The following is a 27,875-nucleotide window of genomic DNA, read 5'->3' as shown; positions in this document are numbered from 1 at the left end:
GGTGCAAGATTATGCCAAAATTTCATGTTTTCCGTCCCGTTTTTGCTCATTTCTCAGAGGCAAAATGAGCAAGAACGCTCATTTGTACATCATTCTAGAGAGAAATAAATGGTCTTTTTAGAAAGTGAACCATCGATAAGCAAATGTGGGCAGTTTTCTCAAAAAATACTTGAATTCAAGAAGTTTTAGGTTTGCGTGTTTTTTTTTAGTTGTAAAATCCACTTGAACATGACGCTGCTTTTTTCGAAGTTTCTCAAGAACTATTCGAGCTACAGAATTCGTTTTGGCATCGTTGGATAGAGAATTGAATGGGGGGGCTCATGACCCCCATGACCCCCCCTGGATCCGCCCTTGAGGCAACGCATGCAACACACACACACACACATTGATTATGACTATTACCAATTAACTTTTATATTTATGTTGTCTGAAAATGTGGCTTTGACAGTGCTGGTCATTCGACGTTCTCGTGCTCTAAAAGCGAAAAAACCATCACAAATTTAGGGACAAAAGGGGGTGAACTGACACAAAGCCATTGAGTGCAAATGAACATAACGCATGCAAATCGACCGATTTGGTTCATTTAGACCTACCCAAGAGCGTTTTTCGGCCAACTTCACCGCTCGGAAAACTGTTGCGATTTTTTGTTTAAGTAGTGGACACTACTGTGTGTTGTCGACGTTCTAAAGGGGCTTTTTCCCGTGCGGCTCAAATCAATCGGCCCTATTTGCGCAGGTTTCGGCCCTCTGCCAACGCGAAATTTCAAATTTATCGACCGATTTCATCTACGGGGTTAAAAATAGGACCGCACCGAAGACCGACGAGCCCTACTCACGCCAGGTACCTCATCGTTTTGCTAAATGCCCATTAAGCACGATTCATTACCAGCAAATTAAGCCGTTTAACTTCCAAGTAGCAGCTTATAGTCAAATACGTATGATAATTGAATATTTTATTTACAAAATTCATACAAAAAATATCAAAACTCACTAATAATTATATATAAGCCAGATGTGGAAAGTTCCTGTTTGCAGTTAGAAAAGGCACAAAACCTTGTGAGTCCGTAAAGAATAACAAATGGGGGCCGACAGTGTGCAAACGATATTTCTTGCGATTACCTAACATTTATAACTTTTAACGACAAACAGAGAAGATTAGACGTTTGAATTAATACTCTGATATCACAGCGTAAATATAAGTTAATCTTAACAGCAACGAATTGCGTAGAACTAAATCAAATGGTTATTTTAAACTGTATTATTTAATTTTAGTAAATCTGTTGCTTAGACGAATGTTCAACATACAGCAAAGGCCGCATCTACGGGCTAACAGCTCTAAACTCCTAGAAGAGTTATGGTACCATTGTTCGCTTAAAGCTATAGACAAATATTAAATATGTTAACTGTTACAATACTCAAGTCGCTTATTATATGTTAATACTTAAGATTTATCACAGTAGTAAATTAGTAGAACCGTTTTAGCTGGAATGAACTTGGGTTTCCTTGTACACACACACTAACACTCTACCTGCAATAGCGCGGATTAAAGCCAATTCTCCCTGTTGCCACGCACATTCTTTACAGAGCAGTAAACTCGTTATCCACTCCCCCTCTAACCACGCCTTTCAGGTTCACCTTGGGGTTCCCCATCACTTTCATAGAGCTCCTCCCATATCCACCCCGGCTTCCAAAGCTTAGACCGCCGCTTTTCTTGTTGAAACTCTCAACAATGTTCCGTACGACGCTGCTGCTGCTCGCTTTTTCCTCTTGTACAGAGGAGGAGGGCGCATTGGGCTCAACGTGCAACGGCTTGAAGGACTTGCGCTCGAAAATCGGAGTTCTGCGTAACACCTTCGCTAGAATGCCCGAGGATTCCGCCTTGCACGGGCTGTCTTCTTGCTGAAACTTTCCCGTGCGTTGCACCAAAGGAGTTCTTCTGTGCATCGGATGCTCTTCAGATTCTCCGGTGTATCTATGGCGGGACAAACTGCTTTGCCCTGGAGCATCGCGGCTATTGAAGTCGCCTTTTCTATCCCGTGAAGCTTCGTTAACCAGAGACGAAGATGCCAGCTCTTTGCCCCTGTTGGAGGTATTCAAGTTCTTGACGAACTTGTTCGCAACGTCAGACAATGGCGTCTTCATGCTTCCCAAGCTGATGTTACTAGGAGTTTGCACGTTGCTCTGCTTGGCCAGCAGCGCATGCTTCTGCAGAGTGTCCTCCAAACACCTGCCACCCTCAGCTCCTTTTCTTTCAGTTATGAAGCGGTTCCGAGTGAAGTTCTTCGGCACTGTCCTCAAATGCACGCTAAAGTTGTTGCTGCGTAAGTTGTTCTCGCTGGCGGTGGCGAGAAACTGCGGCTTATCCACTACTTTCAGCTTGTTTGGGGACAGGTTCTTAACACACACGGACTTTTCGGCATCACGAGTGAACATTTTGTCATTGCGCAAAAAGTCCAAATTCTCATAGGTGGGACACGAGGATTTATCCACCACGTCCAAATTACCAGGAGTGATTAGTTTCCCGCGCTCATCACAATCGCTCACTAAACTATCCGCACTAGACACTTTTATAATGGGCCTTATCGGTTTCTCCTTGCTGGGGGCGCTCCCAGTCGATTGCACTTTAGTTAGGGAATTACTGCCCTCCACTGGCGACAACTTTTTATCCGCTTGGCTCTGCAGAGCTTCAGACGGTCGGCCTTCGGTTATGGGCTCCAATGCCGGGCTCCTGTGCCCGGAGGGTATCCCTAAAAGTCCCTCAATGTTTCCGCTTTCATAACAAATCTAAGCATTTACCTTCAGGCGTTGTGCTTCCGGAGCTACTAGGGCTCAGACCGCTGTAGTGGTGAATATCAAATACCAAATCGGGCGGTAACGGCATGCCAACAGCCAGATGCATGGATAGAGATTCCAGCCAGACCTCCATCACCTCAAAGGGCGGCCTGAAACAATTAAAGTGGTTTGGAGGCCTAAAGAAGGTGATAGATACGGGCAGGTACCTTTTATCTGGATTTAGATCAGTGCATAAGAACACGATCTTGTAGAAGGACTCGGGGCAGGCCTGGCAAAACTTTTCCTTGAAAACCGCCTGGTTGAGGCCGAAGTCGTTAGAGCGTGGCAGGAAGTCTGGGTCTGCCTGCACTCGCCCGATTATCTAAACCAATTGGCTCACTTAGCGACAAAAGGGTTTTCAACTAAGGCCGTTTACCTCGCACAAGATAATTCCGAAACTGAAAACGTCGACCTTTTCATCGTATTTGTTGCCTTTCATCATCTCGGGGGCCATCCAGTACGGGTTGCCTACGACAGTATAGCGCTTTTTGCGCTCCTGTCTGCTTTTAATGGCAGTACCTATGAGATTGGATTCAGTTTATCCTTATACCAACGGTTTGCTCAACTGTTCGAACCTTTAGGGGATCGTCTAACGCTATTGGTGGCATGGGAAATGATCCTGGCAAGGCCGAAATCGGCCACTATCACAGTCTTATCGTCACGGACTAGGCAATTGTGGGAATTGAGGTCCCTGAAATCGAAAAAAACGCGCCAGTTATCAACGGCTTTACTACCAATTCAGATTCAGTACCAACCTATGAATAATGTTCATGGAATGCAAGTAGGCCATCCCGGCAGCAATATCTTTGGCAAAGGAAACGCGCTGCTCCCAGGGGAGGGGCTGCGCAGAGTCGTGCAGCAGTTCGGTCAAAGTGCCACCTAAATAACACGATGGTCACTCTAAAAGTACCTTGTATGGCGCACAAAGTTACCTGAAATGTACTCAGTAACAAGGTGTAACTTTCGCTCCTTGTACAGAACCCCAATGAAGCGCAGAACGTTGCTGTGGTGTAACGATCTCAACACTGCAACCTGCAGTAAACAAGCATTAGTACGCATTATTTTATTTCACCAGTGTTTAGTGCACTTACTTCTTTTAGGAAGTTTTTCTGGGCTTCCTCATCCACTCTGTAAAGCTCCTTTAGCACCATGACTTCAGATGTGTCTTTGGTGGTTACCTGGGTGGCAACATTGAAGTGTTAGCACCTGATAAAGGGGACTTAACACTACTTACTTTGAATACTTGTCCAAAAAACCCCTGCCCCAAAAGTTCACCCTTCACCAAGTCAGAAGCTCTGAACACCCGTTGCGGGGGCCGAGACTCCAAGAAGGAATACGCTCTTGATAATTCCAGGCATCGCTTCGAGTTCGGCGCCCTTTTACAGTCGATAATTACAATGGAAGGGACATTTCAGATGCGATTTACTTACTCGTCCAGCAGTCGGCTCATGGACGAGCTCCTCTCCTTGTCCAAGCTTTGCGTCTTTTCCGCCAAGTGGTTTTTCCTTCTCAACTGACGCGACCTAGTCCCACTCATGTAGCCCTCATCTTTGCGCTTATAAAGGCGCTCCTTGTTGTTGCCCTTCCTGTTCTCTTTGCCCTCATCTTTGCAAATTATATTCTCGTTGCTCCTGCTCGTTTCGCCATCCAACGGAATGTTGATTGTATTGTTGTTGTTGGTTGGAATGTTGCTGTCACTCTTCGTGGTGGTCAAAGGGCTGCTGTTCGGCGCCAGGCTCGATGGCTGAGTGAGCTTTCGAGATATCGATTCTGGATCATGCTCAATAGTCAGCTGCAGAAATAAATATAAACGTCTGATCGTCAGCCACTGTGTGGCTATGTGGACACGAACACCTACTTGTAAAACCGTGTCTGAGTAGCTGAGAAGATTCTCAATGTTCTCCAGAGGGGTGTCGCCGACAGGGATGCCGTTAATTTCCAGAATTTTGTCGCCGATGTGCAAAGACATCAAGTCATTGTTCACGTCCAACCTGGAAAGGAACATAGGCTCGAATCACACACATCATGCGATTTTGGGACCGCGGCAACCTACCTAAAGCAAGGAATCGGAAAGCAGCAGGAGTTAATAGCTGTTGTTAGTAGGGCGAAGGCCACCTGCAGAATGTGGCCCTGCAGTTTCCACAATAGCCTGAATGAGGAAATTAGTCCAGTTATTTTATGATGACATGGCGATCTTCTGTGGTGCTTAAGGTTTTAAAGTTGATGATAGTCAACCACTTACTCTGAAATAGTAAAGCACTGATTGCTGCCGGACAACATGACATCCTTGGACAGTTTGATGCCCTTTTGCCCGGCTGGTACCTCAACCAACCGGATGGAATGCGGCTTCTTGGCAAATGGAAATCCTGCGGTTTTCTGCAGCGGTTGCATTTGTCGCTTATAGCACTGCCCGCTATAACACAGTAAAGCAGCTCAACGCCATTGCTCTGGACCAGTTCAGACTTACCAGTAGAGTTTGGATCGCTCCACCAAAGCATAAGAGTCTCCGTCGCCGATGAACGATCCGCAGGAGCCACAGCAGAAGCACTCCGGATGGAATTTGTGTTCCCCAGCCACCATGACTGGACCGGTGATAACCTAGTGGGTAAAAATTGATTGAAAAAACAAATGGACAGACCCTGAAGATATTGACCTGGCTGCACTGCTGGCAGGCTTCTCCATAGCGAGCCCAATAGTCGTCCTTGCAGAACAGTAGGCCGTCCTTCTCAAAGTACCAGTTAGAGAGGGAGGCGTCGCAAGCGGAGCACCTGCAATTCTGCAGTTAGGCTGAGAAACCAAAGGAGGGCAAGCAATCACCTGAAGCAGTCCATATGCCATTCCTGACCCAAGGCGGAGATAAACTCCTCGTCGTCCAGAAGATTGAGGCAGCCGGAGCATACATTTGAGATCAGGGAGGCATCAGGCTCTAAAGGAGTAATGTTAAAACAGCACCAGAGAATTTGCAAAAAATTTAAAAAATTAGCATTTTTGTCAAATTTCAACCGTTAGAAAGCTCTGAACTTATACGTGCGTACATTCATAAACATGCAAAGAACAGGAAGAACAATACAATCAATTACATTGTTTATAACAATGGGTCAAGTTTGTTGATGTTCGCGGCGTTGTCAGAGCTATTCTCCATTCTAACAAAAAATCAGGTATCTGAACAAATACAAGGAGGAATCCCCCAAACCGCTAAAATTATCAAAAGAACTTGCAAAGCCAGATCAGTTTGGAGCTGGAAAACATGAAGAAAATCGAAAAAACTGGCGAAATGTTGACAAGTCTGGCACACTGAAATAAAACATCTTGTTTACCATGTAGGAATTTGACGGATATTTGAGCGATTTGAGAGAAAAACTAGGCTTCCGGGTGGGAACTTTAGGGCCCATTGGTATCGGTGAGAAAACACCGAAGTCTGGACCGCTCTACAACCCGGAAAATATAAAAACGAATACCATACATCTGCGACACTTCAGAACGTCCCACGCACAACAAACAGCAAACTTTTCAATTAAAACCAAGAGAAAAGGCGTTTGCACAGCGCATAAGGAATTCAGTGAAAATGGGCTAAACGTACCGTTTTGCAGGATTTCTTCCACATCTTCCTGCATTTTCCAGTCACTAATAGGGTTCAGGAATTACATCGATCAAGGAAGCAGTGTAGCAGCAGTGACATTTCAGACTAGCTGAAGTCCTGATCACAGTTTGCCACAATGCAGGAAAACAGCAAACTCCCTGTAAAATCTCAACAAAAATGAACTTTTGCGAAGCAAGCTAAGTGCCTTGCAGAMATTCGCATAAGGAACATCAAGCATAACAAATAATGAGCGGCCTTATTTAAAAAAAAATTACCCGCGTGTAGACCGGACTTAAGACAGTAAGACAGTCATAGAGAAAGTAAAATAATTATTTTACTTACTCTATGGTTTTACTGTCGTCACTGGCGTCCAGTGAAACGTCAATTGTTTGTAAACTAGAAACCAAATCCAMATAATGGCATAATTTTCGTTTTTTGAGGAAAATTCACTTAATGGACGTGCCACAGCAAGGCGGCTTAAAGGGGAACGTTTTTGCAAGCATTGAGCGCCTTGCTGACTTTAAATATTCTGTCACTTTTTATTAGTTTGTTCCAATTGTTGTTGTGAACCTGGAAAATCTAAGATGGTTCGGGGTAAGTGAATAATTACTAGTCATTAATGACCACTGGTTGCTTATCGAAACAGCGGTCATCTAACTGGCTATTTCCGAAGCCGATGTCCCACTTTGAAGGCAGTTTTCAGTGAAACTCGCTTGTGCTAAAAACATAACCTGCAATTTGCCCTCAACTTAGTATTACTTTATAAAATCCATTATTAGTGCATGAAATAGATTGGGCCAGAGGCCCTCTTTACATGGATGGTTCGTCAGTCTACGATCAACCAAACTGCAGCCGGAATAAGACAGGAACAAATCAGGGTTTGGGGCTGTTTACTGAAAACCCAAACGCTTCGTCTCTAGTTCACAGAATCTGAGAAAAGTCTTGTTTAGCATCGGGCGAAGAATCAACAGATAAAATGTCGTGCAGGCTGCGCTTTTGTAGCTTGTTTGCCTGTGCATCAGACACTCGGTGATCTATACTCGAGGGGTTGCGTTCCGCGACTGTTTTGGATTCTCTGGGGGTGGCGACGCTGGCAGGAACTGTGAATTGGAAAGCAGTAGCGAGGTATTTCTGCCACCACCGCCTGAATACTCACAGCCTTTCGAAATGCTGGTCTTCAGGCGCGAAAGCAGTAAGTTCTTCGACCTGTCATCGGTCTGTTCGGGCAATCGATTTCGTTTATCCATATGGTACACTGTAGTGGTTTCACTATTCTCAATTGCCGGCATCTGGCGAGTAAATGTTTATCAGACTGCCCCAATTCGCCACTCAATATACCTTGGGCATAGCAGCAGGAACCTGGGAAGCGGGCCTGGATCTGTCTTCCCTGCTGGTCGAAGGGTCTGTGGAGCTCCTTCTTGAACTGTACGAAGCAGCCCTGGTGCTGGGAACCGACAGGTCGCTGCGCCCTGCCGATGAGGATGAGCCGTCCAAAACGTTCCATCCATGGCGGTGAAATTCCTACCTGGCGTTAAGCTGCTGTTTTTTGACCCAGGCGGTTTGTTCCCATTGGCCGGATTGGGATCAGTAATTTGTCCCATACTAGTCAGTGTTTTCGCATTATCTGCATCTCCCGTAGATTTCTGGTCGGTTGCTGAATGCTTCGATTCACTAAGCGCGTTGGTGCCGTTGGTTGCTGCGGCCTGTTGTTTGGTCGGTTTTTCAGGCGCGTATGTGCACGAACAATCGCCTAGACTGGCTTTTCTTGAAACGTATTTTGTTGGGTCAAAAACCAGATGTGTGAGAAAGGAAGCTTACTCAGTGGGTTTCATATACAGCATCTGCACTTCCTCGCCTTCAGGGCCCGACGTGCCAGTTTTCTTGTTCATGATATCGTCTAGTTCCTGTTGGCTTTTCTCGACGATCTGCTTCAACTTGTTGGAACTGTCCACCAGCTTGTCGTAGTGGGATTTGATTTCCTCTATGGTCTTGTCGTAGTTGTTTTTCGCCTTGATTCGCATCGAGAGGCTTTTGTTGATCTGAAGACTCGATTTCAGCGATTGATGATTGATGAAGAGGCCAGCTACTCACCAGGCACAGCTTATAGGTCAGTCTTTCTATGTCCGCCTCGATTTTTTTTCGTTCTTGATACTGCTTTTGGATGATGTTCTCCAAATTCCTTCTTTCTTCCTCGATGCCGCACAGATACTTGACGATGTCCTGATTGTTCACGTTCAGCTCTTTGCCAGCTTTCTCGATGCAGTCGACCATTTTCCAAGGGGCCGCTATCAGATTATTGGGAACTTCTACACTATAAGTGCATGTTCAATTTTGACGTACTTCACTGCGCCCTTTCAACCTGCCCAGGTGCTCACTTGGCCTTACCGTGTTCTGTTATTGTCAATTCATTGCAGCATCGGCAAACCTGCCTTCCACACCTTTGCAGATACAGACCCGAAGACAGAAGTTGTTGACTATGGGCAGTCTGGTCGGCACGCCGCCTACTCCACATCGAATCGAGCTGCGAAGCGACCACAATGAGGAAAACAACTGCAAAAAGTCCCTAGTGAACCACCCTCCGGCTCCCAAAGCCAGGAAAAAGTGAGCGTGAAAAAAACAACCAACCATTCATCTAACGGGTGCGTTTTGCAGATTACTAAGCGACAACGCAGTCAATGGCACCCGAAATGGGGAGCTAAAGGGGCTGGACATCAAAGAATCGAACAAAAATGTACAGCTAAAATTAACAGGTAACTCACCATTGAGGCGAGGCGAACAGTCAATAACTCTGTCTGTTTATAGAGTATTTCCCGGTAAGGCGATCGGTAAGGAAAACGAAAACCACCGTGTTGGAAGAGCAGCAGCTGGCTCTGGAAAACCTCGTCAGAAGGGGCGCAGAAGAAGGCCTGGAGGTGGGTGATGATTAGTTGTGGAACCCCAGAATTTCAATGTTGATTCAATTCAAGGTGAGGCTGTTCGGAAGCAAAGGCCGAGGCGTCGTGGCTGCCAAGGAGTTTTCCAAAGGAGAGTTTGTTGTGGAGTATAGCGGCGAGTTGGTGGACATAATGGAGGCGAAGGACCGGGAGGAAGTCTACGCTCAAAACGAGACCGCCGGCTGTTATATGTATTATTTCAAGCACAACGGGCTGCAGTATTGGTAATTTGTGCACCGATATAGATATAGTTACTGGAGTAACTCCAAATTGTTTCCAGCATTGACGCCACTAAAGAGACTGGGAGATTAGGCCGATTGGTGAACCATTCCCGGTCCAACCCAAACCTGGTGACCAAAACCATAATGGTTGATAAGAAGCCGCGATTAGTTCTTCTCGCAAAAGACGACATAAGAAAGGGCGAAGAGGTTTGTTGGTTTAGTGCTTGAAGAGCCATTGAAACGGCTGGCTTTTTCAGATCTTGTACGATTACGGCGATAGGTCGAAAGAGTCTTTACAGCACCATCCATGGTTGGCCTATTAATTCAGCAACCCTTTCCACGCCTCTGTTAAAGGCTTAGAGCTTAGATCATGAGGAGTAGTACTTTGTATTTATCGATTTTATGGCAAATTCCACATCAATCACTACCAAAAGGTGTTCAACGGTTTTGTCTTTCTCAGTTTTACTAATATGTTTTAACGGAGTTGGGCTCGCAGTCCAGCACATACGTGGTTGTTTATGCGTGATTGGAGTTGTACGGGGTGGCCAAATTTGCCTGTTTATTTGAAGAAACCCGTGAGGTAGTGGCGGTTTTTCCAATCCCTCACTGCCTTACGGGGGCGAGGCATTTGACTTCGATAATGTTGGTCTGCATCATCAGCAAATTTGGCCAATCTGCTTGTTCTCAGTAGTTTAACTATGTTGAAAAGTGTTTTTTGCCTAAACCTCTTGCGTCGGCTCTTAAATTTATCGGGCAAAGGATTATTCAATTCGCAACACTTCCGTAAATTGTCCTGTAACGTGTATTTTTGAATGTTATCATTGCTAATCGGTCAGATAAGGTCATTAGTGAAATTGTTGGAAAACGTAATATAATTGTAGAGAGGGCTGCGGCTAGTTCAACTCATTTCCCAGTCGTTTTTGTTTATGTAAATTGCTGTTTGAACTAGAGTGTGAGAGCAATAAAAGCGAGTAAACGAAAAGCAGTTTCCTGTAGTGCGAAGAAGGGAAAATGCAGGAAAAAATCGGAAAGACGCGAAACTGCTTCCGCCCCCTATGAATTCATTAATGAATACCTGACCTATGCTATCCTGGGCGCCGCACCCCTATGCGTATGCGCGAAGCGCCAGCATGACGTCACGCGCGTCGATAAGGGAAACCTAGTTAGAGCCGCTGTTTTACCGAAACAACTGAATAGTGCCCATTTTCCTTGTCAGTTCCACTTTTCACGATAAAGTTCCATTTAGAATAGCACCATGTAAGTACCATCTGTTGGTTGTTGTTTGTTTGTGCGATATGCGATCGGGGGGGCAATTTAGGGCGCCGACTTGACGCGGGGCGAATCCCCATTTTTTCGGGCTCAGTTCAAAGGCAACTTAGCGCGGCACATTGGATTTAGGTGCCTTGGCCCGTTGCTTTCTATTTTAATTAAATACACCCCGGTGCGATAGAAGGACTATTGATTAAATCCGCAATGTTAGTGCTCTCGTGGGTGGCGTGAATCCGATAGTTTATCAGCGCTCTTTCAATTGCAGCGAAAATGACTGCGGAATGTTGGGGCTTATTTTCAGCCAGTGGAACCTGCATAGTTTTTATTGCCATTGTAATTTTATCGTGGAAAATTGATTTTGAAATGGTTTGTTTCTGTTGGCACAAGCGCATTACTAGGCCAAAGTTCAAGTTGCGAATTAATCTTTAAGCCTCAGAATCATGTTCCCTCATTCCTGTTTCTGCATGTTGACGACTCGCAATCACCGTTCCGCGGCTGTTTGCGTTTATTTTCATTTAATCACTTGCTTCGCTGAAGCAAGTGCCTTTTGTGACAGAAAGCTTGCAAAACAGCATTGGGTGGGCGGCATTCGGCTAATAAAAGCGTAAAATATCAGGGTGTTACCCATAAACTGTTAGCAGACGTGATTCATTATTACAATGATAATAGAATTTAACAACTAACTAACTACTTCTTCCAATGACACACAACAATGTCAGTCAAGCATAACCGGCAACATTGCACAGAGTTACAGGTAACTGTACTGTAATATAAACTACAGCAAAAGTATACACAGGGTGGCTCAGATTTAACTGGGATTTAGACATTTAGTAACACTAAAGATTAAACACCTGAGGCTTCCAGAACGCACCAGTGTGACAAATTGAACGTGTCACTGTCATAAAATATGTATTTGTATTGTATAAAATACGTATTTTCATTAAAAAGTAAACGACAGGCTTTTTCGATGAATTACGTAGGTTTATAGAGAACTATTGATCATAAATTAAAGTGTACTTGCAATTTGTGAATTCGAACTTTGTTCAGTGTTACAAGTTCAGTCTCCAAGTCGTTCAAATGGTCTATTTTTGGCACTCGCCCATGTTGCACAAGCAAAACACGATTTTTTTAAAGATTTTATGCAAAATATGCATCTTCTACAAGCACCGTACCGTGAAAGCAGCACTTGGATTTTCAACACTCACAGTTTCACTTGCATATGCATACGAAAATACGGTTTTGAAAAATTACAAACGTCAAAACATGACAATTTCAAAAATGTCATTGACATCAAATTTTAAATATGAAGTTGACGGCTGTTATTTGTGGCAATTTTAATTTATTATAACGTATTATTCGTGTTATGGCCTTTATTCGAATAAAAAGTATTGTTCGAAACGAGGGCGATAATCCATTTTTCGCCCTTGTATCAAAAACGACTATCTTAATCGGAAATTTAGGTCGGCAGGTGATACTTTAGGAGCGGGAGGTCCAGGGGCTGGAGGAGACGATGGTATCGTGGGCGGTCCGAGAACGCCCCAACAAATGGCAGCGGAAAAGAGGCTGAAACAGACCCAGGCGCAGGTCGATGAGGTGGTCGACATTATGAAAACCAACGTGGAAAAGGTGCTGGAAAGGGATCAGAAGCTCTCTGAGCTGGACGACAGGGCTGGTGAGTGCCACCAAGGCAGACTCTGAAGCTGTTTCGATAATCGATTGTTGTAGATGCCTTGCAGCAGGGCGCGTCACAGTTCGAACAGCAGGCGGGGAAACTTAAACGAAAATTTTGGCTGCAGAACTTAAAGGTAACGCGTGCGAATCAATTGAAATGCGCCCATACTATTGTTTATATTACTGTTCGATTGCAGGCGATGATCATAATGGGCGTGATTGGGTTGGTAATTTTAATCATCATTATCAGTAAGTAGATTTCAATTATCTTAGGTGCGAATTCATTGGCCACCGAAGCCCCTTAAGCTGCTTTCAGCAGCAGGAAGCTCAAGAGTAACAATTTTTTTCTCTTTAGTGAACTTCATGTAACTGTCATAAGCGCGCCCCCGACAGAAATTCGGTAATTTCTCTCCCCCTACTTATATATATTGTGTGAATTTGTGGACATTCAGGGCCCACCAAAAGGGTGTCGCTTCCGGTGAATTCTCAACAGAAAGAACACTCTTTTGGGACGCTCTCTACTGCTTCGACTGTCTGTCTTTCTGTGCATAGAGACTTTTGCCTTTAGAATCACCCCCTTTTTCATCTTGTCGATTAGCCACCTATTCACTGATGGAGTTGCCAATTTTTACACACCGGCATGTCGATAATAGTTGCTTTGTTGCGTTCCAAATTTCACAATTTAACGGCTTTTTCCGTTAAGATGTGGGCTTTAAAAGCAACATTCTTAAGCGTTGGCAACTCTAGGTTCATAGCTGTGTTTCGTGCATGTGACAAGTATTTTTTGGTAAATGCATGAACCAACTAGAGTGGCGCGAATCGCAACAATCCAATTAGGTGTTTGTTTGAGTGAGCTTGTGCATGTTGGAAGCCCACAGCCACCATTGCGCCTAGACTAAACTATTTCCGATTTTTCTTTTGCAGTTTGAATTGGCAAAAAAAGAACGGCCAACCATTATATAAATATAAACATGCACAGTGTCATCATCTCAACATATTTGCATTAATTCAATAAGACTGGGTATATTTTGGTCTACAGTTTGAGCGTTTCCAACTCACTTGCCTAATGGGTCGAAGAGCATCCGCAGAGCAACAAATGTGCAGAACATCGAAAACTAGTTCTAGTAAAATCAGTGTACGCCAAAATATACCGCTTCTTCAGGGTAAATGTTACCAGATTATTGTCAATGTAAAAAAGCGATTTTCAATAACAATTGAAAGTTGTACTATATTGGATAAGTTAAATCTCTGTAAAATGTTTAGGACGCTTGATAAAGGAGTCTAGAGATAGGTCATAGAATTGTTTAAATTACGATTATTTGGGACGTCTACCAGACCTGATTTGAGGTCGTACGGTGTGTAGCAAGAACACGAAACCACTTTTGTCTTAACTCCAACTTCCTCCTTTTGGGACCCCAAAACTAGGAAATGTTTCGTGAAAACCATCGGTTTTAAAATTGCGTTGCGACATTCTACAGGGTGGCCCAACGTAGACTACACTCTTGCTCGCGGCAGCTGGTGGATATAGAAAAAACCGTCCAACGCACTAACTTTGATTTCGCAAGTCACACTTTGTAGTTTTAGAGCGCAAAGTTGGCGTTTTTGGGCGTTCTTTTTCTAAACCTACCTGCATTGACCATAATTATCGATGAGCCCCGCTGTGCCCATAGGGAATACTGTTTTTCCATAACATTAAATGTGTTCTAGTCAATAACAATGTAAAAACCTATACATATAATATAGACTAGTTTTGTTTGTAAATGGTCGAGCAAGCTCGCGACCACTGTTTGAGAAATCAAGGTGGTTGGGGGCACATTTGATGTACAAAAGTCAGATGAGCAGCGTGAGCAGCAAAGCAACCGCAACCACCAGGTAAATTTCGTACAAGAAACATTTGTCCAGCATGACCTATATTACATCTTACTCATATAGGGACCTTTCTAACACATTTTCTGCTGCTTGAAATCATAACATCTACTACTGCATTTCACCCTCATCATTAAACTGGCTTGTTTCAACACAGAAAGACAGACAGAGCTACACTTCAGCAAAAACATATTTAGCGTAAAAGCGATTGCCTACCGAAACAGTTTCCCCATTCAGTTGTTACTGAGCGCAAACGGTCGTTTCCTTCGGAGAGTGAAGCCAAAGGGGCCGACTTACCCATTTAACCCACTTTTTTCCAGTGAAATTTATGCCCGAGGAGAAAGCGGCTCCGGCTGTTCCGGCCGTATACGCCCCGATTAGCCCAGTGGAGCCGGCGGTCGCCCCGGCCGATACTAAAATCGCCCCGGTCAAGTCTTAAACGGCTCTGATGGGATCGTCTAGTACGTTCAGAGGATTCTTATGGAAGGTTTATTCGTTTCTATGGGCTTCACCTCCTGATTGATTTCCACTGACGGTGATATTTCTAACAATAATACAGACGCCTTTATTGCAAGTTTCCGTTTTTAGCCCCAACATGTAATATAGTGCAATTAAGTAATGACGAAATAGCGTTTAACATATGTAATGCAGTGTATATTTTAGAAATAGCGTTCAGCAAAACTGCTTTTCTATTCGATTTTTATGAAAATCTGTTAAGTTTTAAGGCGGACGAACTCGTGTATTACACATCTATAATCTCAATGTGATGAAGTTTACAGTTCTTTTTCAATAGATAAGTGTCATGACTATGGGACTTTAGGTGGATATTCTTTCGAAATTAGTCTCAGCATTTCATGTATATGGTTTAACATATTGAAAGTATACAGATTAAAGTGTATCCTTGGGACTTTTATTTCATTTCCAGCAGTTAGACCTGAGTGTATCATTTTAGTCTACTGGTGTTTTTTTTCTGTGGGTTCCATGTTCGTATTGCAGCTTGGCCCAAATCCCCTTGCACATTCTGACTAGTCGTTCATCTATAGCAGCTTGGCGCTGTGCCAAATGGTACTCTTGTCTGATGATTCTGCTTGCTAGCTGGAACCTCTTCTTCTGGATTAAGCTGAGGCTAAAGTAGAGCCTACACCTGGCCTGGACATTTGGGTCGCCTATTCTGGCTGCCAATATCAGTTGTTGCATCGATATTCTACCTGCCGTTTCGGCGCAATTTTCGAAATAGTCCCCTAGTGCCGAAAATGCCCCTCCTAGCGTTGATAGCCAACTAAATGCGTAATCAACTTCGCACCTCTCCCTAACCATTCTGTACACTCTTGCATTCCTAAAAACTTGTACGGTTCAGATTGCATGGGTTCAGCAGGGCACGCACACCTTACCAGTTATAATCTATTAGATCTTTATCTGTGGGGGTCAAGATTAATACATCAGGAGCTCGCCACCTTTGAACAGTGTCCAAAACACCGCGTCGATAAACGGAACTTTCATCCATAGCTTTAACGAAATAATGCACAAAAACGCAGTCCAGTTTCAGGGCCTTCAGCGGCCGTTTTGGCAGATTAACAGGCCTTAAATGCCTGCAGTTTTCTGCACTCAAATCAATTCTCTCATAGTGATAGAGCTGGGGGCTGCAAATCCACAGAAAGGTGTCCATATATGAACACTGTGCTGTTCTGGAAAACTGTATTGTTTCTGCTTTACCGGTTTTAATTCAAGTCAACTTTCAGTACCGGGGTTATGTGAGCTGTCAGTAGAAGTAGGATTGTAAACAAAGAAGAAAAACTAACCTCAGTTTTCCACTTCAGTCTAATTGTGGTTTCTAGGACTTTTTTTAGCCAATAATTTGCCTACATTTTACTGATTCACTTTCTGGCCTTCAAGCGTGGATGCAGAGCCTCTCTAGAATGACTCATAAATACAAAAGTGTAATTTGAGAGCCGTTCACAGAGAAAAATCAACAAGGCGCCACTGGCTTGCTGGTGTCCTCACATGTTCAGCAGTGTTTTTTTTGCTATACGTTGGTGGCACTGCTAGTATTAATGCGTATGATTTCTGCTATGTTTGTGCGGAGAAATTAAACGGTTTTAAAGTCTATTAGGCGTCGAAATACTGTTGACCGCAATGTAAATTATCGTCGGCCATCGGGACGTAGTGGAACTAGCGAAGCCTTATAAAGGAACGGTGTGTTTTGTTTGGAGACGCCATTTTTTCCATCTAACTGTCAATCAGTGGAATGGATGATGTCCAGGCATTGAAAACGTAAATATTGGAAAAAGCCCCACGCTATCCAGTGAGCCCTTACCCATGCCCATTTCGGTGCTGTCGTATTACCTCGTCTGGTTGTCGAACAAGACGGCGAAGCTGCTGATAAAAGCGAAAATACACAATATGGACATGTGAGGACCTACTTCTTGGAGACATTCACCAAAGAGATTGTTTAACAATGTAAATGGATAACGGCGATTCAAAGATTATGATGCTGAGGCCCCGGAAGAGTCTTATAAGCCAGCTGAACAGTTGCATTACCTGCGGGCTATGTAAAGGCTACTTCATTGATGCTACCACAATCATCGAATGTTTACACACATGTAAGTGTTGTCTCCTGCCGTAGCCAAACAACACTCTAAAGCAACTCTGTTCCTTTCAGTTTGTCGCAGTTGCATAGTCCGGTACCTGAATACACACAAGTATTGCCCAATTTGTGATGTGCAAGTGCACAAAAGCAAACCACTGCTCAACATTAGGCAGGACAAAACGTTACAGGCTCTCGTTTACAAGTTGGTCCCAAGATTGTACCAAGGTGAGTCTGGAGCGTAGTGCTTAGGTGTAACTGACCCTTTGGTGACGTTTCAGATGAAGCAAAAAGACGGAAAGCCTTTTACGAGGCCAACCCAACAGCTAAACCATCCCCCTCTGAGCAGGAGATATCGGCCAGGTTTGACTACATCTTGGCCCCAGATGAATCCGTTGATTTCACTTTGAGTTATACCGGGAGCTGTATTAAACCAAGGTACGTGGCTAGTGGCAAAATCAATCTCACAGGTGGCAGGCAATCACGTATATTTGATCAACTGCTCAAAGAACTGGAACGGCATTAGAATTGTATTAGAGATGTGACTTCTACGGGTAGTTTGGCCCTTCCTTTCAAGCCCACTAATTCAATGACAATCATGCTGCGTACCACTTGGCCCCCGACTTGTTCCACCAGTTGGCAGGCGGCATTTAAAGTGCCCCCAGTGGCCAACAAGTCGTCCACTATGAGCACCCGCTCCCCTGGCCGGATGGCGCCTTCTTGAATCTCCACAGTATCCTAAACAAGGAGCAATTAAGTGCGAATGACTTTGGGGTGCAGTTTGCCCTAAAACCGACCTCTCCGTACTCCAGGGCGTATTTCAAACTGCGCACTTTACCAGGCAATTTGCCCTTCTTCCGAATGGGTACAAACGGTATTTGTAACTCCAGAGCGATGAGGGGCCCAAGTAGGAACCCCCGGGCGTCCAAGCCCACGACGCTCTGCACTGCTGGCGCTATTTCCTGGGCCTTCTTTGTCAGCAACTCCTTAAGTAGGGCGAATAGTGGCGGGTTCTGTAGCACGCTGAATAAGTCCCTGGAAATTCCAACATTTGCCGATTGGTCATGGACTTTGCATGTCTTGTCTTGGTAACCGGTTAGTTGACAGTGTAAAAATCAATACATGGGAGGCCTGAGCTTGGGCGAAGGCTCACTATTTTGCAAATTCCACCAATTGGAACACATCTGAACAAAAACAGTTCGACTTACGCGGCCATTGTTTGAAACTGGTGCGTTTTTAAGACTACTTAAACCGTCGCAAAGCCAGACAAACTCGCCGGATTTAAATCTTTACCAGTTAGCGTGGCCTAAACATTTGGGGTTTGTGGTAAAACACCCATAACTGTCATAACGACGAAAACTTTTGTCAATCAACTGTTTTTTGCTTGGGTCATTTTCTAGCAAATAATTAAAACTGTCTTTTTTACCTGTTCTTTGAGCAAAGCAAAAACTGCTATTTCTATGACTTTTCTGAAAACCCGACAACCGTGCACATTCATGCGTGACCATCCGAGACCAAAGCTGCATTTCCTGCAGGGAAACGCGCTTTTAGCACATCGGAATCACCTTTCAACTTACCTGAAAAGCACTCCAGCCACCGGAAAATCCGGATAACTTTTCACAGCCTCTTTGATCAGTTTCAATTTGTCTTCATCGTTCAGTTGTGCCATTGTCGCTGAAAGAAGCCCCTCCAGTTGCAATCAACAATTAACTGACAAAAGTCACCAAACCTGACAATCTCTTGGCTTTTATCTATCGGAAATGGACTTTGTTGTTGTAAATGGTTTGGTCGTCTTGCTCTCTCAGTTCCAAGTGCTTGGTTATTCAACCTTAATATGGTCCTCCAGTGGCGGCGTCAATTTTTTTTTAATCTTATCTACTCAACGCGTAGTTTGATTGTTAAATATTCAATTTTCTTTTTTCCCACGACTGGTTGGTTTCCACTTTGTGACCAGCCCGCGTATTTGTCAAGTAAGTATTCGCGAGTTCAACTATGAGGGCGCTGTGAGACGTCAAATTACTCGTTGTCGAGTGACAGTTGAGTGTCAGTAGTGTCAATTTACTACCTAACTTGTAGTTATTATTTAGCCACAAGGGGGCGTCTGGTCTTTTGGACTCGCAAATTTGAAAAACCTACCAACTGTCCATTGTGTTACGGGGGGTCGTCCATTAGTAACCCATGGCAATTAGGTTCTTTTAGAATTTTTTTTTTTTTTGATTTAGGTACATACGGTGCTCCAGTGCAGTGTCAATTTCTCATTTGAAGAAACTGATCCACGCCAAATATGAACTCACTGATCTGCACAAAGTGGACGTGTTTTTCAAGGAAGACAATCTCGACTATTCACTGACCCTTATTGATGTGGCCTACATCTACTCATGGAAAAGGGTACGTTTTTAGTAGGCGCCCAAAGAAGCGTTTTAGTGTTTGTTCTTGCACTTGCAGAAAAACCCGTTAGATCTGACCTACAAAATCTACGAGAGCAGAGTGAAAAAAGCCAAGCTGGAATGTTCAGAATGTGAGGAGCAAACGGCGTCATCCACGAACTGGAAAGAGGTTCAATTGAGAATAAGTGAGAATGGCGAGATGTCGATAACGGGAATCCAGGAATCCGGAATGCTCCAGCTGCTAGAAGCCACGGAAAACTTCAAAAGCGAAGTTGTAATAACCGAAAGTAAGCTCCTAGAGACAGCGGCGGATGCACAGAGTGGCCCCGGAGACTCAAAAGTGTCTGATGCTGCCAAAAAACCGCTTCCAGAATTGCAGTACATCGGCAAGGCTGCCAAGCTGAATGTGAACGGCGCAAGCATAGCAGCCAAGGCATCGGCAGACCTCAACCACACTCCGAGCACAAGTTCTTCATCAACTGCAGCGGAATTTAAAGTTCCAAGCCTGCCGTTTCCTAAGCCTGTAGAACTGAGCGCGTCTTTGAATTTGAATAGTGAGCTATCTGTGATGCCTTTGAGTAGTACGAGTTGCGTGTCGCTTTCTTCTTGTGGTGGTACTACAACAGTGTTTAGTACGATCAGCAAAAGCATGTGCAGCACGAAGTCGGACAACACTAACTCTCATGCGGTGATAGATTTGAGGTAAAGTGCGCGAATTATCAACGCATCCTGAGCTTATTTGTGTTTGGTTTTCAGCACTGAGAACAAGACGCTGCTGAACGTAGTCAACCCGGCAGTTGAAGTAAACAGTGTGCTGAAGCAGAGCAACAGCTTGAAAAGGAGGTGCGACGAAGCGAGAAAAACGACGCCGGACGTTCCCACCAAGCAGCCAAAACCGACAATTCTGAACCACTCGTTGGGTCTGACGAATATGAAGAAGCACTCGAAGTACGCGCGGACCAACGGGGAGCTCAGACATGCAGATGTGACTGACAAATCGCTTCCCATTCTGACAATCACGCCAGACAGCGGCGGCTCGAAGCCGACACTAAGTAGCAAAAGTTTGAATTACGCGCAGCTGAGCCGACAGCCGAAGCCGGCCATACAGCGGAAAAACAGCAATTCTGGCAACGTGCCATGTTACATGTCAAAATTGCCAGACTGTATCAAAGTGCATGAGATGAACGGAGGAAGGCCAGTAGTTGATTTTACACTGGATAAATCTGAGGTAATTCGGCGAAATTTATTCAGCCAGAATTCTAACTGGGTCTGTCTTATTGCAGGGCTTGATTCCGACGCATCAGTCGCCGGGGAGGTCATCTAGTGGCCACGTTCATACCCCTATCATAACACCAGCTCATCTTTCACACCGCCAGCATCTGAGCGCATTGAAGCAATCGCTTGCAGAAAATCCAACCGAGGAGCAAGTGGGGGCGCAGAACGATTTGCGATCCACATCGCAAAATGTCAAGGATTCCGAAAAACCTGCAGATGCTGAAAACCAGCAGGGGGACACGCCTGTTTCCTTGTGCCAGATGCCCACGATGAAGACGAAACCGAGCACTTCCATCGGATACAAGACGTTGAGGGATCCTCCGAAAAGTTGGAATTCGCAAATCAATTCTCAAATCGCTCGGGTGAACCAAAACGCCAAAGCGCAGCAGTTGGCCAACGCTGCAGCTGCAGCTGCACAGTGTGCCACGGGAAATGGCCAAGGCCGATCCGCTACTGACTTGAAGACGGTGAGACCAGCAAAGTTCTTCAAGGGCCGAAACATGCCTCGTTACTTAGGTAAGCGACGCCTGGTTTTAATAGGGCCGATCTATCGATGAGGTTTTCAGGGAATCCTGCTTCCGGCGTTAAGCCGATGTATCAGGTTCAGGTCAGTCCCGAAAAGAACAAGGAACAAACTGCTTCGAAGCCGGAAAAGAGCGAGATTAAGAAACACTCTATCGTGAAAATTGACCCCAAAACGTTAAAGCCGATTAGTGAGAAGGCGCCGGACACTGTAAACTTGAGCAATATGAGCAATATTGGCAATTTGGAATCGGCTGCGCCGCACTCTAGTGAGGAATCGCGGTACGTACACACGAGTTTTGGGCCGGCAATTGCCGACGGTACGCGTTTTTTCAGAAGTGGGTCCCCGGTGAACGATTTGAAGATCAGTTTGAGCTCCGTGCCGATCTTCAATCCACTAAAGTTGCAGCAGACTTCGCCGCGAAGCGGCAGGAAGTCCCCCAGAAGTCCCCATTCACCGAAAACTAAGCCCAATTCCACTATAGGTAAGGAAGAGTTTGCCGCAGTTTTCCAGCTACATTTTTAAACTAATTCGAACCTTTTGGATTCCAGCTAGTACAACAACCACTGCATCCAACTCCTCGTTGAAACAGCAACGGGACAAAACCAGTTTGACGTTCACTCGATCCAACCCGTTCATTCCGAACTTGGGCAGCCCAACGCTGAACCCCAACCAGTTTCTCTATCCAGCTGGCGGCTACCCGAGCTACGATCCGCGATTTATGGCCGCATGTCATAGGTACCTCTTCTACCCGTATAAGTACCGCATATGTTAAAAACTACTTTGTATCCAGCTTGTGGTACTCGCGAAGAATGGCTGAAGCAGGCTTGGTGCCTCCTGCCTTGCCCGCCGGCTTTGGCCTGAACATGAGCGTATCTTCATTGTCTTCCACGAACAGCCAGAATCCATTCAATGCCGGCGTAAGTAGAAAAAAGCCTTCTTACATCCGCCAGATAACCGATCTTGCTTTCTAGGTGGGACCCAAGTACTCGACAGCAAGCAGGGCAGCCAATCCAGCAAGTCAGAGAAGTAGCAATTCAAAATCATTGGGCAGAAAGGTGAAGGAATTCGCACCGGTGAAGAATGAGAAGAGTTTAGAAGTGATCTTGGAAAAGATCAATCAAAACAAGGTCAAGGAAATGATGGACGTCAAGGGCACCGATGGCAAAGCAGCAGCAACAAATGGGTTGGTCTTGCAGCGACCGCCCAGTCAGCCTAGTAATGGCGATTTGGACGCTGCGGAGGTCCACTCGAAGAAGACCGAATCAACATGTCACATAAAAGAGTCCTGTAAGTCAAGTGAGTAAGACTGGCCTCACTGTCTTGCTTTGATTTATGACCGCCTTACTTTTAGCAGGAGCTGCTGCGCCTTCAAGCGAAGAGTCCGTCACGTCGCACAGTATACGCGATGAGCCTTTAAAGCCGGCAACCATTCAAAATGACACAAATATCAGTGCAAATACAAATTTGAAAACAGCGGATGAAGAGGATAGATCTAAGAGGGAGGAGCGATTACGAGATGAATCGAATGAGATGAAGGCTAAGGAGTCAGCAGTGTTTAAAGTGGCGGCAAGTAAAAGTGGCGAAACAGTGGGTTTGAAAAGTGAGAAAGCTGAAGGGCACAGTGAAAACGGGATTTCGGCACGATCCCCAGAAATTTCAAAAACGGATGTTAATGATAATGGCACCGTTAGTACGTGTGGAGACACGGAAAAAGTAGTCACACCAACCGAGAGTTCGAACGAACAGAAAACTGGCGGATCTGAAAATAACTCGGCCGGTAGTGAAGAAACTTCATTGTAGAGTTGTATTACCAGTTCTCGTAATCGCAGGTACACAGTGTAGAATTTCTCTAAAAGAGCACCACTCAGTTTAAAGCAAACAGGCTTCCGTTTTCATGTATATCACTCAGATCTGACCTATGCCTCAATTGCTTAAAAACGACTTTATACATATTGTAATTTTGTAGATTTCGCTTCTGTATATTGTGTTTTTTTTTGATTTATTTGTTTTGCATAAAGGTTTTTATTTGTACATTAACACATGTTCTTGTAAAGTTGAATTTTTACTCGACTAGTGAATGCTTTTTGGTTTCGGTCGAAAATTGAAAGTGCCTAGTAGTGTCACGTTGCAGAACGTTTCGATCACTCATAAGACAAAAAGCTATTTTTCGATCCCCAAGGGCACCTGCAGGAAACAGCCTCTAGTCAGAATAGATTAAATCGTTTTTAAATTGCAAATTTTGTGATATGTACAGGTTACTTTAAATTCGAGATTGTTCATAATAGCTTTTATATAAGGAAATGAAGCATATCACTGTTAGACCATATTTTCTGCAGGTGACTCTTTAATGTAGATGCAATCGGATTTGGCGTTGTGTCATGAGGTTTCAGCTGGTGAAAAAATAGAAATATTTACAGGGCGAAAGGTTGATGAGCAGGAGTTTTTTCTTGCGCTCAGTCCCCCACGCATGTTGAGCAAGCTGTGAGCGGGTACAAATCAGGAATTCGCACTTCAATCGGGAAAGGCACGAACGCCTCATCCGTAGCAAATAATTAAGTCATAGACGAATTGCAAAATTTGAGATGTTTTGCTCAAAATTGTAAAGTTTCGACCTTAATAATTTGGTAACTGTTTACAAATACATTGTTTTTAATGATATACTATTTTATAAAGAAACATAACGGGTTTCAATGTCTTTCTCAATTGTGCTAAGTTGACCTAAATGGCATGGGCGGTCGATCACAAATGATTTACCGCCCCAAGAGCAGCACCCGTGGAGGTCCACAAGTCATCGACTGTTCACTATAGATCTGGATGCATGATGCTTTTGATTTTCTTCACACTCCTATCACTGGGCCTGGTTGCAAGGTGCTTTCCGAAAAAGGTGAACTTTAACTTGTCAATAACAAACTCGAACACGGAGGTGTCTTTTAAAATCGCTGAAACAGACAGATCGTAATGTTTTAGAGCCAACATGGAGTTAGAGTCTGTACTTTTTAGTTTGTTCTCAGGAGTGACTAGTTGGAAGGACATTTTCGTTTCCAAAACAACCGTGCCGCTCATGCCAATCAAACTGGGCACCTTGGATTTGACCACTTTAAGTTCAGCTCCTACCATTTCTGATTTTGCAACAATCACACTAAAAATTACACGCACTCAGTACTTAAACACTGTTTGCCGTATCTTTCGGGTTTTACCTAAAACTGTTCCATTCCTGATCTGAACATGAGGGCGCCCTGTTCACCAGTTCTAAATTACCCCTCATGTAATCCTGCCATAAATTTCGCATCTTTTCCAGCGACTGATAGTTCCAGCCTTCCTGGAAAACTCCAAATAAAACAATGATAGTCAAGGAGCATTCAAGCGCTTACTGATGGCAGTTTCAAAAGCCCCATGCTCTTCCTCTGTTGCCTGGTGAGGAACGTTTTCTTCTGCTTCCGCCTCTTCGCCTTGATCACCGAGTGATGTTCCAACAGAAACTGCCATTTCAAATCGGTCTTCAGATTTCTCAAATCGGCGCTAGGCACTGTTTGTTTGATGAAAGACTGAATATAGCTGAAATATTACATCAGCAACTAAGGCAGGCAGACACTCAATAAAACTCACTCTACAGCTTCGCTTTTAGCTAAGTCTGGACCGGGCAGGATATCTTGAGGCAAGACTGCATTCACGCGCTCTGAAATTTGTTCAAATTAACCAAGAAACGTTGAAGATGGAGGGCTTGGCCCCAAATGTGAAATTGGGCTGGCGGTTAGATACCTTTAGGATTGTCGCTCATTTCAAGGCTAACACAAGCAGAGTCAAGGGAGAACTTGCTTTATAAATACTACCTGTCTCTGAACACAAAGGTATTTTTATTTTAATTGAACCTTTTGGCCATAAATAATCTGTAAAGTCGGTGTGTTTGTGTGGGTTATGTTCCGACTCCGTCTTCACGTTCGAATTTCAAAAGTTGAAAGTGCGTTTTGGGTTAATTAATGGACCATCTAGGAATTTTTAGCTGACACTGCTTAATTTAAAGTGTTCTTTAAAGTAAAACCAGAAAAAACGAAAAATTCAGAGGGGCTCAAACGACTCTCGACGAAACGACCTACTTATCCACAGATCACAACTAGTCAACAGTCTTGGATCACAAAGTGTGAACGTCTGTGATCTGTGGATTGGCATTCGTGATCTTGATAGACAATTGAAATTAGCGCATATAAGCCAACTTGACTCGTCGTTTAAATGACATGCGCAAGTGAGTTTGAGGTTAGGTTAAGCAAAGCAAACGTCTGTCACAGGGGGGGCCATTCGCGCATGTCATTGAAACAACGAGTCAGGCTGACTTATATGCGCTAGTGAAATGTTGTGAATTTTGATTGATGAAGAGTTTGCCAGTTTTGTTGGATTTATATGCTGAAAGGCGCTGGGCCGTGCCGAAATGTCCCAATGGAGCTCTTCCGATTCGGGCATTTTACGCAAGAACAGAGTAGAGGAGAACCTGGATCAACTCCTGGTATTTGGGTACTCGTGCAAAATATTCCGCGACGACGAAAAGGCCCTTTTCATTGACCAAGGCAAACACCTCATACCTTGGATGGGGCAGGAGTCGCTAAGGATAGACAGGTAATATCGCCTGCAGGCCGAAAGCCGCAGTAAACCGCAGCAAGTGGTACTCCGTTTAGATACGATGGAAGAGGCACACTGTCTGATCTCAAGAAGTTTGAGGCAAGCAGAGAGGATTACGACACTCTGCGCTGGCTGGGGTTGAGCGAGTCGGAGAAGAAATTGGAAGAACTGTGTGACAGGGAAAGGTACTACTCTTTGCAGATCAATGAGGAGGAGGAGGAAATGTATAAAGGTAAGGGTGATATGCGCTGAAAATGCTCCACTACAAAGAAACACACATACATAGAAGAGGCTGCCAAACGGGAAAAAACCAACGCAATAGCGTTTGACTACAATCAGTCGTCAAACCCCGAGCCGAAAGAGGGAGTACCGACTGTCCCGGAAAAGGAGGAAGAGGATGAGCCCTATAAGCCCTCACCTGTGCTGGACGTACCAGTAGATATTAACATTGTAAGTAAAGCACGGCCCCATTAAATTCAGACAGATTAGTAAATGAATGAATGGTGCTACAGCCGAAGACTTTGAAAGAATATGCGAGAATTGAAAAGACCGCGCTGTTCGTGTGCCGTCAAGGATGCCAGATGGAGATTCTCATCAAAGCCAAGCAGGCCGATAACCCCCAGTTTAGTTTCCTCACAGTGCAGGATCCGCTTTATAAATTCTACCGGCATCTTCTAGGGGCGTTTAAAAATGGAAGATATCAACCTCAGTGTGGCAAAAAACCAGGTGGGAGTTGCCGACTTTTCTATTGCGCTTTTCTAAGAAACGAACAATGTTTAAAATTTAGATGAAACTCAAGCCGAGCCGTCCCAAGACAGTGACCAGGACTCTCACTACCTCCACCCCAGCTTAGTATCAACAAGCGGCAAACCGGTAGGTGCCAAAGAATTCATCAGTTTTAAGCTTAAACAGTCGCTGATTTTTCATAGAATTACAGATAATTTGAAGGTAGCCTGGAACGGACTTGATATTGTGTAAGTGTGGTGGTCTCTTGACTCATTAACTGTTTAGTTTAGCTAGTAAGGTTTTGGCCAAAGACTGTGATATGGGGGCGAAGCCCCAAAAGTTCTCAGATTTGTAAATAAATGAATGCTTGAAAGTTTGAGCTTTTGTTTGGTAAGAGACGAGGTAAAATTCACTAAAACGGTGCCGCTCGCCCGATGCAGCGGAAAGATCCCGGAAACCTGTGTTTTTTCAGTTAGGTTCGTATCAGTGTTTCCCAACATGGTCTACATCACTTTAGTCGTCCATTGAAAGAGCATTCTAAAAATAATGATGTGTTTTATGTTACAGGTGCCCTTTAGACAATAGCCGAGCCCCAGAACGGCAGCCGCATGCAGTTATTTTTAGCCCCAGAACTTCAGACTATTTTTTCCTTTTTTTACTATTTATCGTTAAGGAAACCAGCGCCGCTGACTACTTGCTGTGTAAAGAACTGCTCTAATTACGAGCAACGGAAATTTCCAGCAACTACCGAAGTTTCAACGCATTCCAGCAATAATCCTGCTCGCTGCAAACCTTGGCGCACAGTGCCTGGTACACGCACTAAACGTTTCATTTTATTTGTCCGACCTTAATCCTCAAGGTCTCGGCACATTTGACGGCCTTCACCGAATAACATTTGTTTTTCTTTCCGGAACAGGGCACCCCGCCATTGGGGCAAAGTCGGCTCAGCTTGCCGTATAGACCTTCTGCCGATTGCGCCTACTCGCAACTAGTCAACCGCATTCAAGGCTCCAATGGGCAGTCGGAGCCTCTAATCACTCAGCAACCAAGTGCGGCCAATCAAATGCAGCTGATGAACCAGATGACGTTGGAGCAACAATATCATCAGTACTACTATGTTCAGCAGTTCTATGAGTACTGGAGGCATTCGGTGATCAACAGCGAACAAGGAGGTAAGTTTGTTGATAAGTTCTATATTGTTGAGGCGGATTCATTTTTTTACAAACTTCTTATTGGGTATTTTGCCTCAACAATTTTTGTCTTTAAAAAAGACAGAATTTCTTCACGTCTTTTATTACAAATTGATAAATAGTGCTCCTATTTCGCAATAAGAACGAATTATTTACCAAAAAGTAATCAAGAACTATCACCTAGAGGGTATCCTGCGACACACTT

At 44.4% G+C, this 27,875-nt stretch overlaps 9 protein-coding genes across 16 annotated transcripts; 4 read left to right on the top strand and 5 right to left on the bottom strand.

Annotated features, from left to right (window-relative positions):
- Nucleotides 1-939: 939 nt before the first annotated feature.
- On the bottom strand, nt 940-6,738 carry LOC109543768 (LIM domain kinase 1). Of its 3 annotated transcripts, XM_048665553.1 has the most exons (18): nt 6,687-6,738; nt 6,412-6,569; nt 5,649-5,757; nt 5,485-5,599; nt 5,299-5,429; nt 5,074-5,244; nt 4,885-4,980; nt 4,690-4,822; nt 4,262-4,623; nt 4,066-4,207; nt 3,923-4,009; nt 3,764-3,863; nt 3,587-3,710; nt 3,407-3,522; nt 3,208-3,350; nt 2,999-3,153; nt 2,796-2,941; nt 940-2,746 (listed from the first exon to the last, which is right to left on the bottom strand). In XM_048665553.1, exons 2-18 carry the CDS (start codon nt 6,443-6,445, stop codon nt 1,578-1,580), a joined length of 3,333 nt encoding a protein of 1,110 aa, XP_048521510.1. In that variant the 5' UTR covers nt 6,446-6,569; nt 6,687-6,738; the 3' UTR covers nt 940-1,577. The 3 variants fall into 3 exon arrangements, with proteins under 3 accessions (XP_048521510.1, XP_019769188.2, XP_019769189.2); XM_019913629.2 differs by lacking the exon at nt 6,687-6,738 and having other exon boundaries at nt 6,412-6,608; XM_019913630.2 differs by lacking the exons at nt 4,885-4,980; nt 6,687-6,738 and having other exon boundaries at nt 6,412-6,608.
- Nucleotides 6,739-6,762: 24 nt separating this feature from the next.
- On the top strand, nt 6,763-10,471 carry LOC109543771 (histone-lysine N-methyltransferase PR-Set7). Its single transcript, XM_019913634.2, has 7 exons — nt 6,763-7,005; nt 8,826-9,012; nt 9,064-9,161; nt 9,214-9,323; nt 9,378-9,568; nt 9,625-9,772; nt 9,823-10,471. The coding sequence occupies exons 1-7, from the start codon at nt 6,996-6,998 to the stop codon at nt 9,886-9,888; spliced, it is 810 nt and encodes a 269-aa protein (XP_019769193.2). The 5' UTR covers nt 6,763-6,995; the 3' UTR covers nt 9,889-10,471.
- LOC109543770 lies at nt 7,285-8,779 on the bottom strand. The gene is made up of 6 exons (XM_019913633.2): nt 8,503-8,779; nt 8,230-8,450; nt 7,937-8,175; nt 7,750-7,880; nt 7,568-7,700; nt 7,285-7,511 (listed from the first exon to the last, which is right to left on the bottom strand). Exons 1-6 carry the CDS (start codon nt 8,680-8,682, stop codon nt 7,333-7,335), a joined length of 1,083 nt encoding a protein of 360 aa, XP_019769192.2. The 5' UTR covers nt 8,683-8,779; the 3' UTR covers nt 7,285-7,332.
- Nucleotides 10,472-10,679: 208 nt separating the features above from the next.
- On the top strand, nt 10,680-15,269 carry LOC109543776 (vesicle-associated membrane protein 2). 3 transcript variants are annotated; one of them, XR_002172521.2, is made up of 6 exons: nt 10,680-10,822; nt 12,295-12,506; nt 12,560-12,639; nt 12,703-12,754; nt 14,692-14,906; nt 14,960-15,269. XR_002172521.2 is itself a non-coding variant. In XM_019913644.2 (6 exons), coding segments are annotated over exons 1-5 (360 nt in total). In that variant the 5' UTR covers nt 10,686-10,820; the 3' UTR covers nt 12,875-12,905; nt 13,430-15,269. The 3 variants fall into 3 exon arrangements, 2 of the variants coding, with proteins under 2 accessions (XP_019769200.2, XP_019769203.1); XM_019913644.2 differs by adding an exon at nt 12,861-12,905 and having other exon boundaries at nt 10,686-10,822; nt 13,430-15,269; XM_019913641.2 differs by having other exon boundaries at nt 14,692-15,269.
- Nucleotides 15,260-16,373, bottom strand: LOC109543773 (uncharacterized protein F58A4.6). Its single transcript, XM_019913635.2, has 3 exons — nt 16,171-16,373; nt 15,763-16,064; nt 15,260-15,707 (listed from the first exon to the last, which is right to left on the bottom strand). Exons 2-3 carry the CDS (start codon nt 16,035-16,037, stop codon nt 15,320-15,322), a joined length of 663 nt encoding a protein of 220 aa, XP_019769194.2. The 5' UTR covers nt 16,038-16,064; nt 16,171-16,373; the 3' UTR covers nt 15,260-15,319.
- A 26-nt stretch (nt 16,374-16,399) lies between these two features.
- LOC109543767 lies at nt 16,400-23,819 on the top strand. 4 transcript variants are annotated; one of them, XM_048665552.1, is made up of 14 exons: nt 16,401-16,971; nt 17,031-17,183; nt 17,237-17,393; nt 19,178-19,343; nt 19,401-19,629; nt 19,714-20,044; nt 20,099-20,570; nt 20,626-21,133; nt 21,184-21,421; nt 21,476-21,624; nt 21,692-21,878; nt 21,934-22,060; nt 22,115-22,439; nt 22,495-23,819. In XM_048665552.1, exons 1-14 carry the CDS (start codon nt 16,833-16,835, stop codon nt 22,941-22,943), a joined length of 3,630 nt encoding a protein of 1,209 aa, XP_048521509.1. In that variant the 5' UTR covers nt 16,401-16,832; the 3' UTR covers nt 22,944-23,819. The 4 variants fall into 4 exon arrangements, with proteins under 4 accessions (XP_019769186.2, XP_048521509.1, XP_019769185.2 ...); XM_019913627.2 differs by having other exon boundaries at nt 16,400-16,971; nt 19,401-20,044; nt 21,479-21,624; XM_019913626.2 differs by having other exon boundaries at nt 19,401-20,044; nt 22,498-23,819.
- On the bottom strand, nt 17,427-18,793 carry LOC109543775 (adenine phosphoribosyltransferase). The gene is made up of 4 exons (XM_048665584.1): nt 18,685-18,793; nt 18,533-18,629; nt 17,753-17,990; nt 17,427-17,693 (listed from the first exon to the last, which is right to left on the bottom strand). The coding sequence occupies exons 2-4, from the start codon at nt 18,622-18,624 to the stop codon at nt 17,478-17,480; spliced, it is 546 nt and encodes a 181-aa protein (XP_048521541.1). The 5' UTR covers nt 18,625-18,629; nt 18,685-18,793; the 3' UTR covers nt 17,427-17,477.
- Nucleotides 23,775-25,262, bottom strand: LOC109543774. The gene is made up of 6 exons (XM_019913639.2): nt 24,903-25,262; nt 24,750-24,819; nt 24,515-24,698; nt 24,341-24,462; nt 24,137-24,282; nt 23,775-24,082 (listed from the first exon to the last, which is right to left on the bottom strand). Exons 1-6 carry the CDS (start codon nt 24,919-24,921, stop codon nt 23,946-23,948), a joined length of 678 nt encoding a protein of 225 aa, XP_019769198.2. The 5' UTR covers nt 24,922-25,262; the 3' UTR covers nt 23,775-23,945.
- An 87-nt stretch (nt 25,263-25,349) lies between these two features.
- On the top strand, nt 25,350-27,690 carry LOC125502383 (splicing factor, suppressor of white-apricot homolog; the record flags this gene model as incomplete). The annotated part of the gene is made up of 6 exons (XM_048665568.1): nt 25,350-25,751; nt 25,811-25,986; nt 26,041-26,204; nt 26,267-26,480; nt 26,542-26,627; nt 27,397-27,690. Coding segments are annotated over exons 1-6 (1,119 nt in total), but the record flags the coding sequence as incomplete, so codon positions are not given.
- Nucleotides 27,691-27,875: the final 185 nt, after the last annotated feature.

This window comes from Dendroctonus ponderosae, unplaced genomic scaffold (genome assembly GCF_020466585.1).
Source record: "Dendroctonus ponderosae isolate FM_Combo_2020 unplaced genomic scaffold, Dpon_F_20191213v2 Dpon_F_20191213_4, whole genome shotgun sequence".
Lineage (NCBI taxonomy): Eukaryota > Metazoa > Arthropoda > Insecta > Coleoptera > Curculionidae > Dendroctonus > Dendroctonus ponderosae.
Note: the sequence above shows the minus strand (reverse complement) of the source record. Positions and strands in the feature narration are given on the sequence as shown.

What these genes read in the sequence shown, in the direction of transcription:
- LOC109543768 (XM_048665553.1), bottom strand. Translation starts at nt 6,445, where the DNA reads ATGCAGGAAGATGTGGAAGAAATCCTGCAAAACG. An exon ending in CCTGCCAGCAGTGCAGCCAG is followed by an intron (nt 5,430 to 5,484) that starts GTCAATATCTTC and finishes TTTACCCACTAG; the next exon opens with GTTATCACCGGTCCAGTCAT. An exon ending in CGGAAGCACAACGCCTGAAG is followed by an intron (nt 2,747 to 2,795) that starts GTAAATGCTTAG and finishes AGGGACTTTTAG; the next exon opens with GGATACCCTCCGGGCACAGG.
- LOC109543775 (XM_048665584.1), bottom strand. Translation starts at nt 18,624, where the DNA reads ATGGCACAACTGAACGATGAAGACAAATTGAAACTGATCAAAGAGGCT. An exon ending in GTGGCTGGAGTGCTTTTCAG is followed by an intron (nt 17,991 to 18,532) that starts GTAAGTTGAAAG and finishes TGGAATTTCCAG; the next exon opens with GGACTTATTCAGCGTGCTAC. An exon ending in ACGCCCTGGAGTACGGAGAG is followed by an intron (nt 17,694 to 17,752) that starts GTCGGTTTTAGG and finishes CTCCTTGTTTAG; the next exon opens with GATACTGTGGAGATTCAAGA.
- LOC109543776 (XM_019913641.2), top strand. An exon ending in TTTGGCTGCAGAACTTAAAG is followed by an intron (nt 12,640 to 12,702) that starts GTAACGCGTGCG and finishes GTTCGATTGCAG; the next exon opens with GCGATGATCATAATGGGCGT. An exon ending in AATTTTAATCATCATTATCA is followed by an intron (nt 12,755 to 14,691) that starts GTAAGTAGATTT and finishes ACTTTTTTCCAG; the next exon opens with TGAAATTTATGCCCGAGGAG.
- LOC109543773 (XM_019913635.2), bottom strand. Translation starts at nt 16,037, where the DNA reads ATGGACACCTTTCTGTGGATTTGCAGCCCCCAGCTCTATCACTATGAG. An exon ending in GATCTAATAGATTATAACTG is followed by an intron (nt 15,708 to 15,762) that starts GTAAGGTGTGCG and finishes ACAAGTTTTTAG; the next exon opens with GAATGCAAGAGTGTACAGAA.
- LOC109543774 (XM_019913639.2), bottom strand. An exon ending in GCTAAAAGCGAAGCTGTAGA is followed by an intron (nt 24,699 to 24,749) that starts GTGAGTTTTATT and finishes GTAATATTTCAG; the next exon opens with CTATATTCAGTCTTTCATCA. An exon ending in CAGGAATGGAACAGTTTTAG is followed by an intron (nt 24,283 to 24,340) that starts GTAAAACCCGAA and finishes TGTAATTTTTAG; the next exon opens with TGTGATTGTTGCAAAATCAG.
- LOC109543767 (XM_019913625.2), top strand. Translation starts at nt 16,833, where the DNA reads ATGGATAACGGCGATTCAAAGATTATGATGCTGAGGCCCCGGAAGAGT. An exon ending in GGTCCCAAGATTGTACCAAG is followed by an intron (nt 17,184 to 17,236) that starts GTGAGTCTGGAG and finishes GTGACGTTTCAG; the next exon opens with ATGAAGCAAAAAGACGGAAA. An exon ending in TAAGCCCAATTCCACTATAG is followed by an intron (nt 21,625 to 21,691) that starts GTAAGGAAGAGT and finishes TTTGGATTCCAG; the next exon opens with CTAGTACAACAACCACTGCA.
- LOC109543770 (XM_019913633.2), bottom strand. Translation starts at nt 8,682, where the DNA reads ATGGTCGACTGCATCGAGAAAGCTGGCAAAGAGCTGAACGTGAACAAT. An exon ending in AAACAGCAGCTTAACGCCAG is followed by an intron (nt 7,881 to 7,936) that starts GTAGGAATTTCA and finishes CCTCATCGGCAG; the next exon opens with GGCGCAGCGACCTGTCGGTT. An exon ending in GACCAGCATTTCGAAAGGCT is followed by an intron (nt 7,512 to 7,567) that starts GTGAGTATTCAG and finishes TCCAATTCACAG; the next exon opens with TTCCTGCCAGCGTCGCCACC.
- LOC109543771 (XM_019913634.2), top strand. An exon ending in GCTCCCAAAGCCAGGAAAAA is followed by an intron (nt 9,013 to 9,063) that starts GTGAGCGTGAAA and finishes TGCGTTTTGCAG; the next exon opens with ATTACTAAGCGACAACGCAG. An exon ending in GCGCAGAAGAAGGCCTGGAG is followed by an intron (nt 9,324 to 9,377) that starts GTGGGTGATGAT and finishes ATTCAATTCAAG; the next exon opens with GTGAGGCTGTTCGGAAGCAA.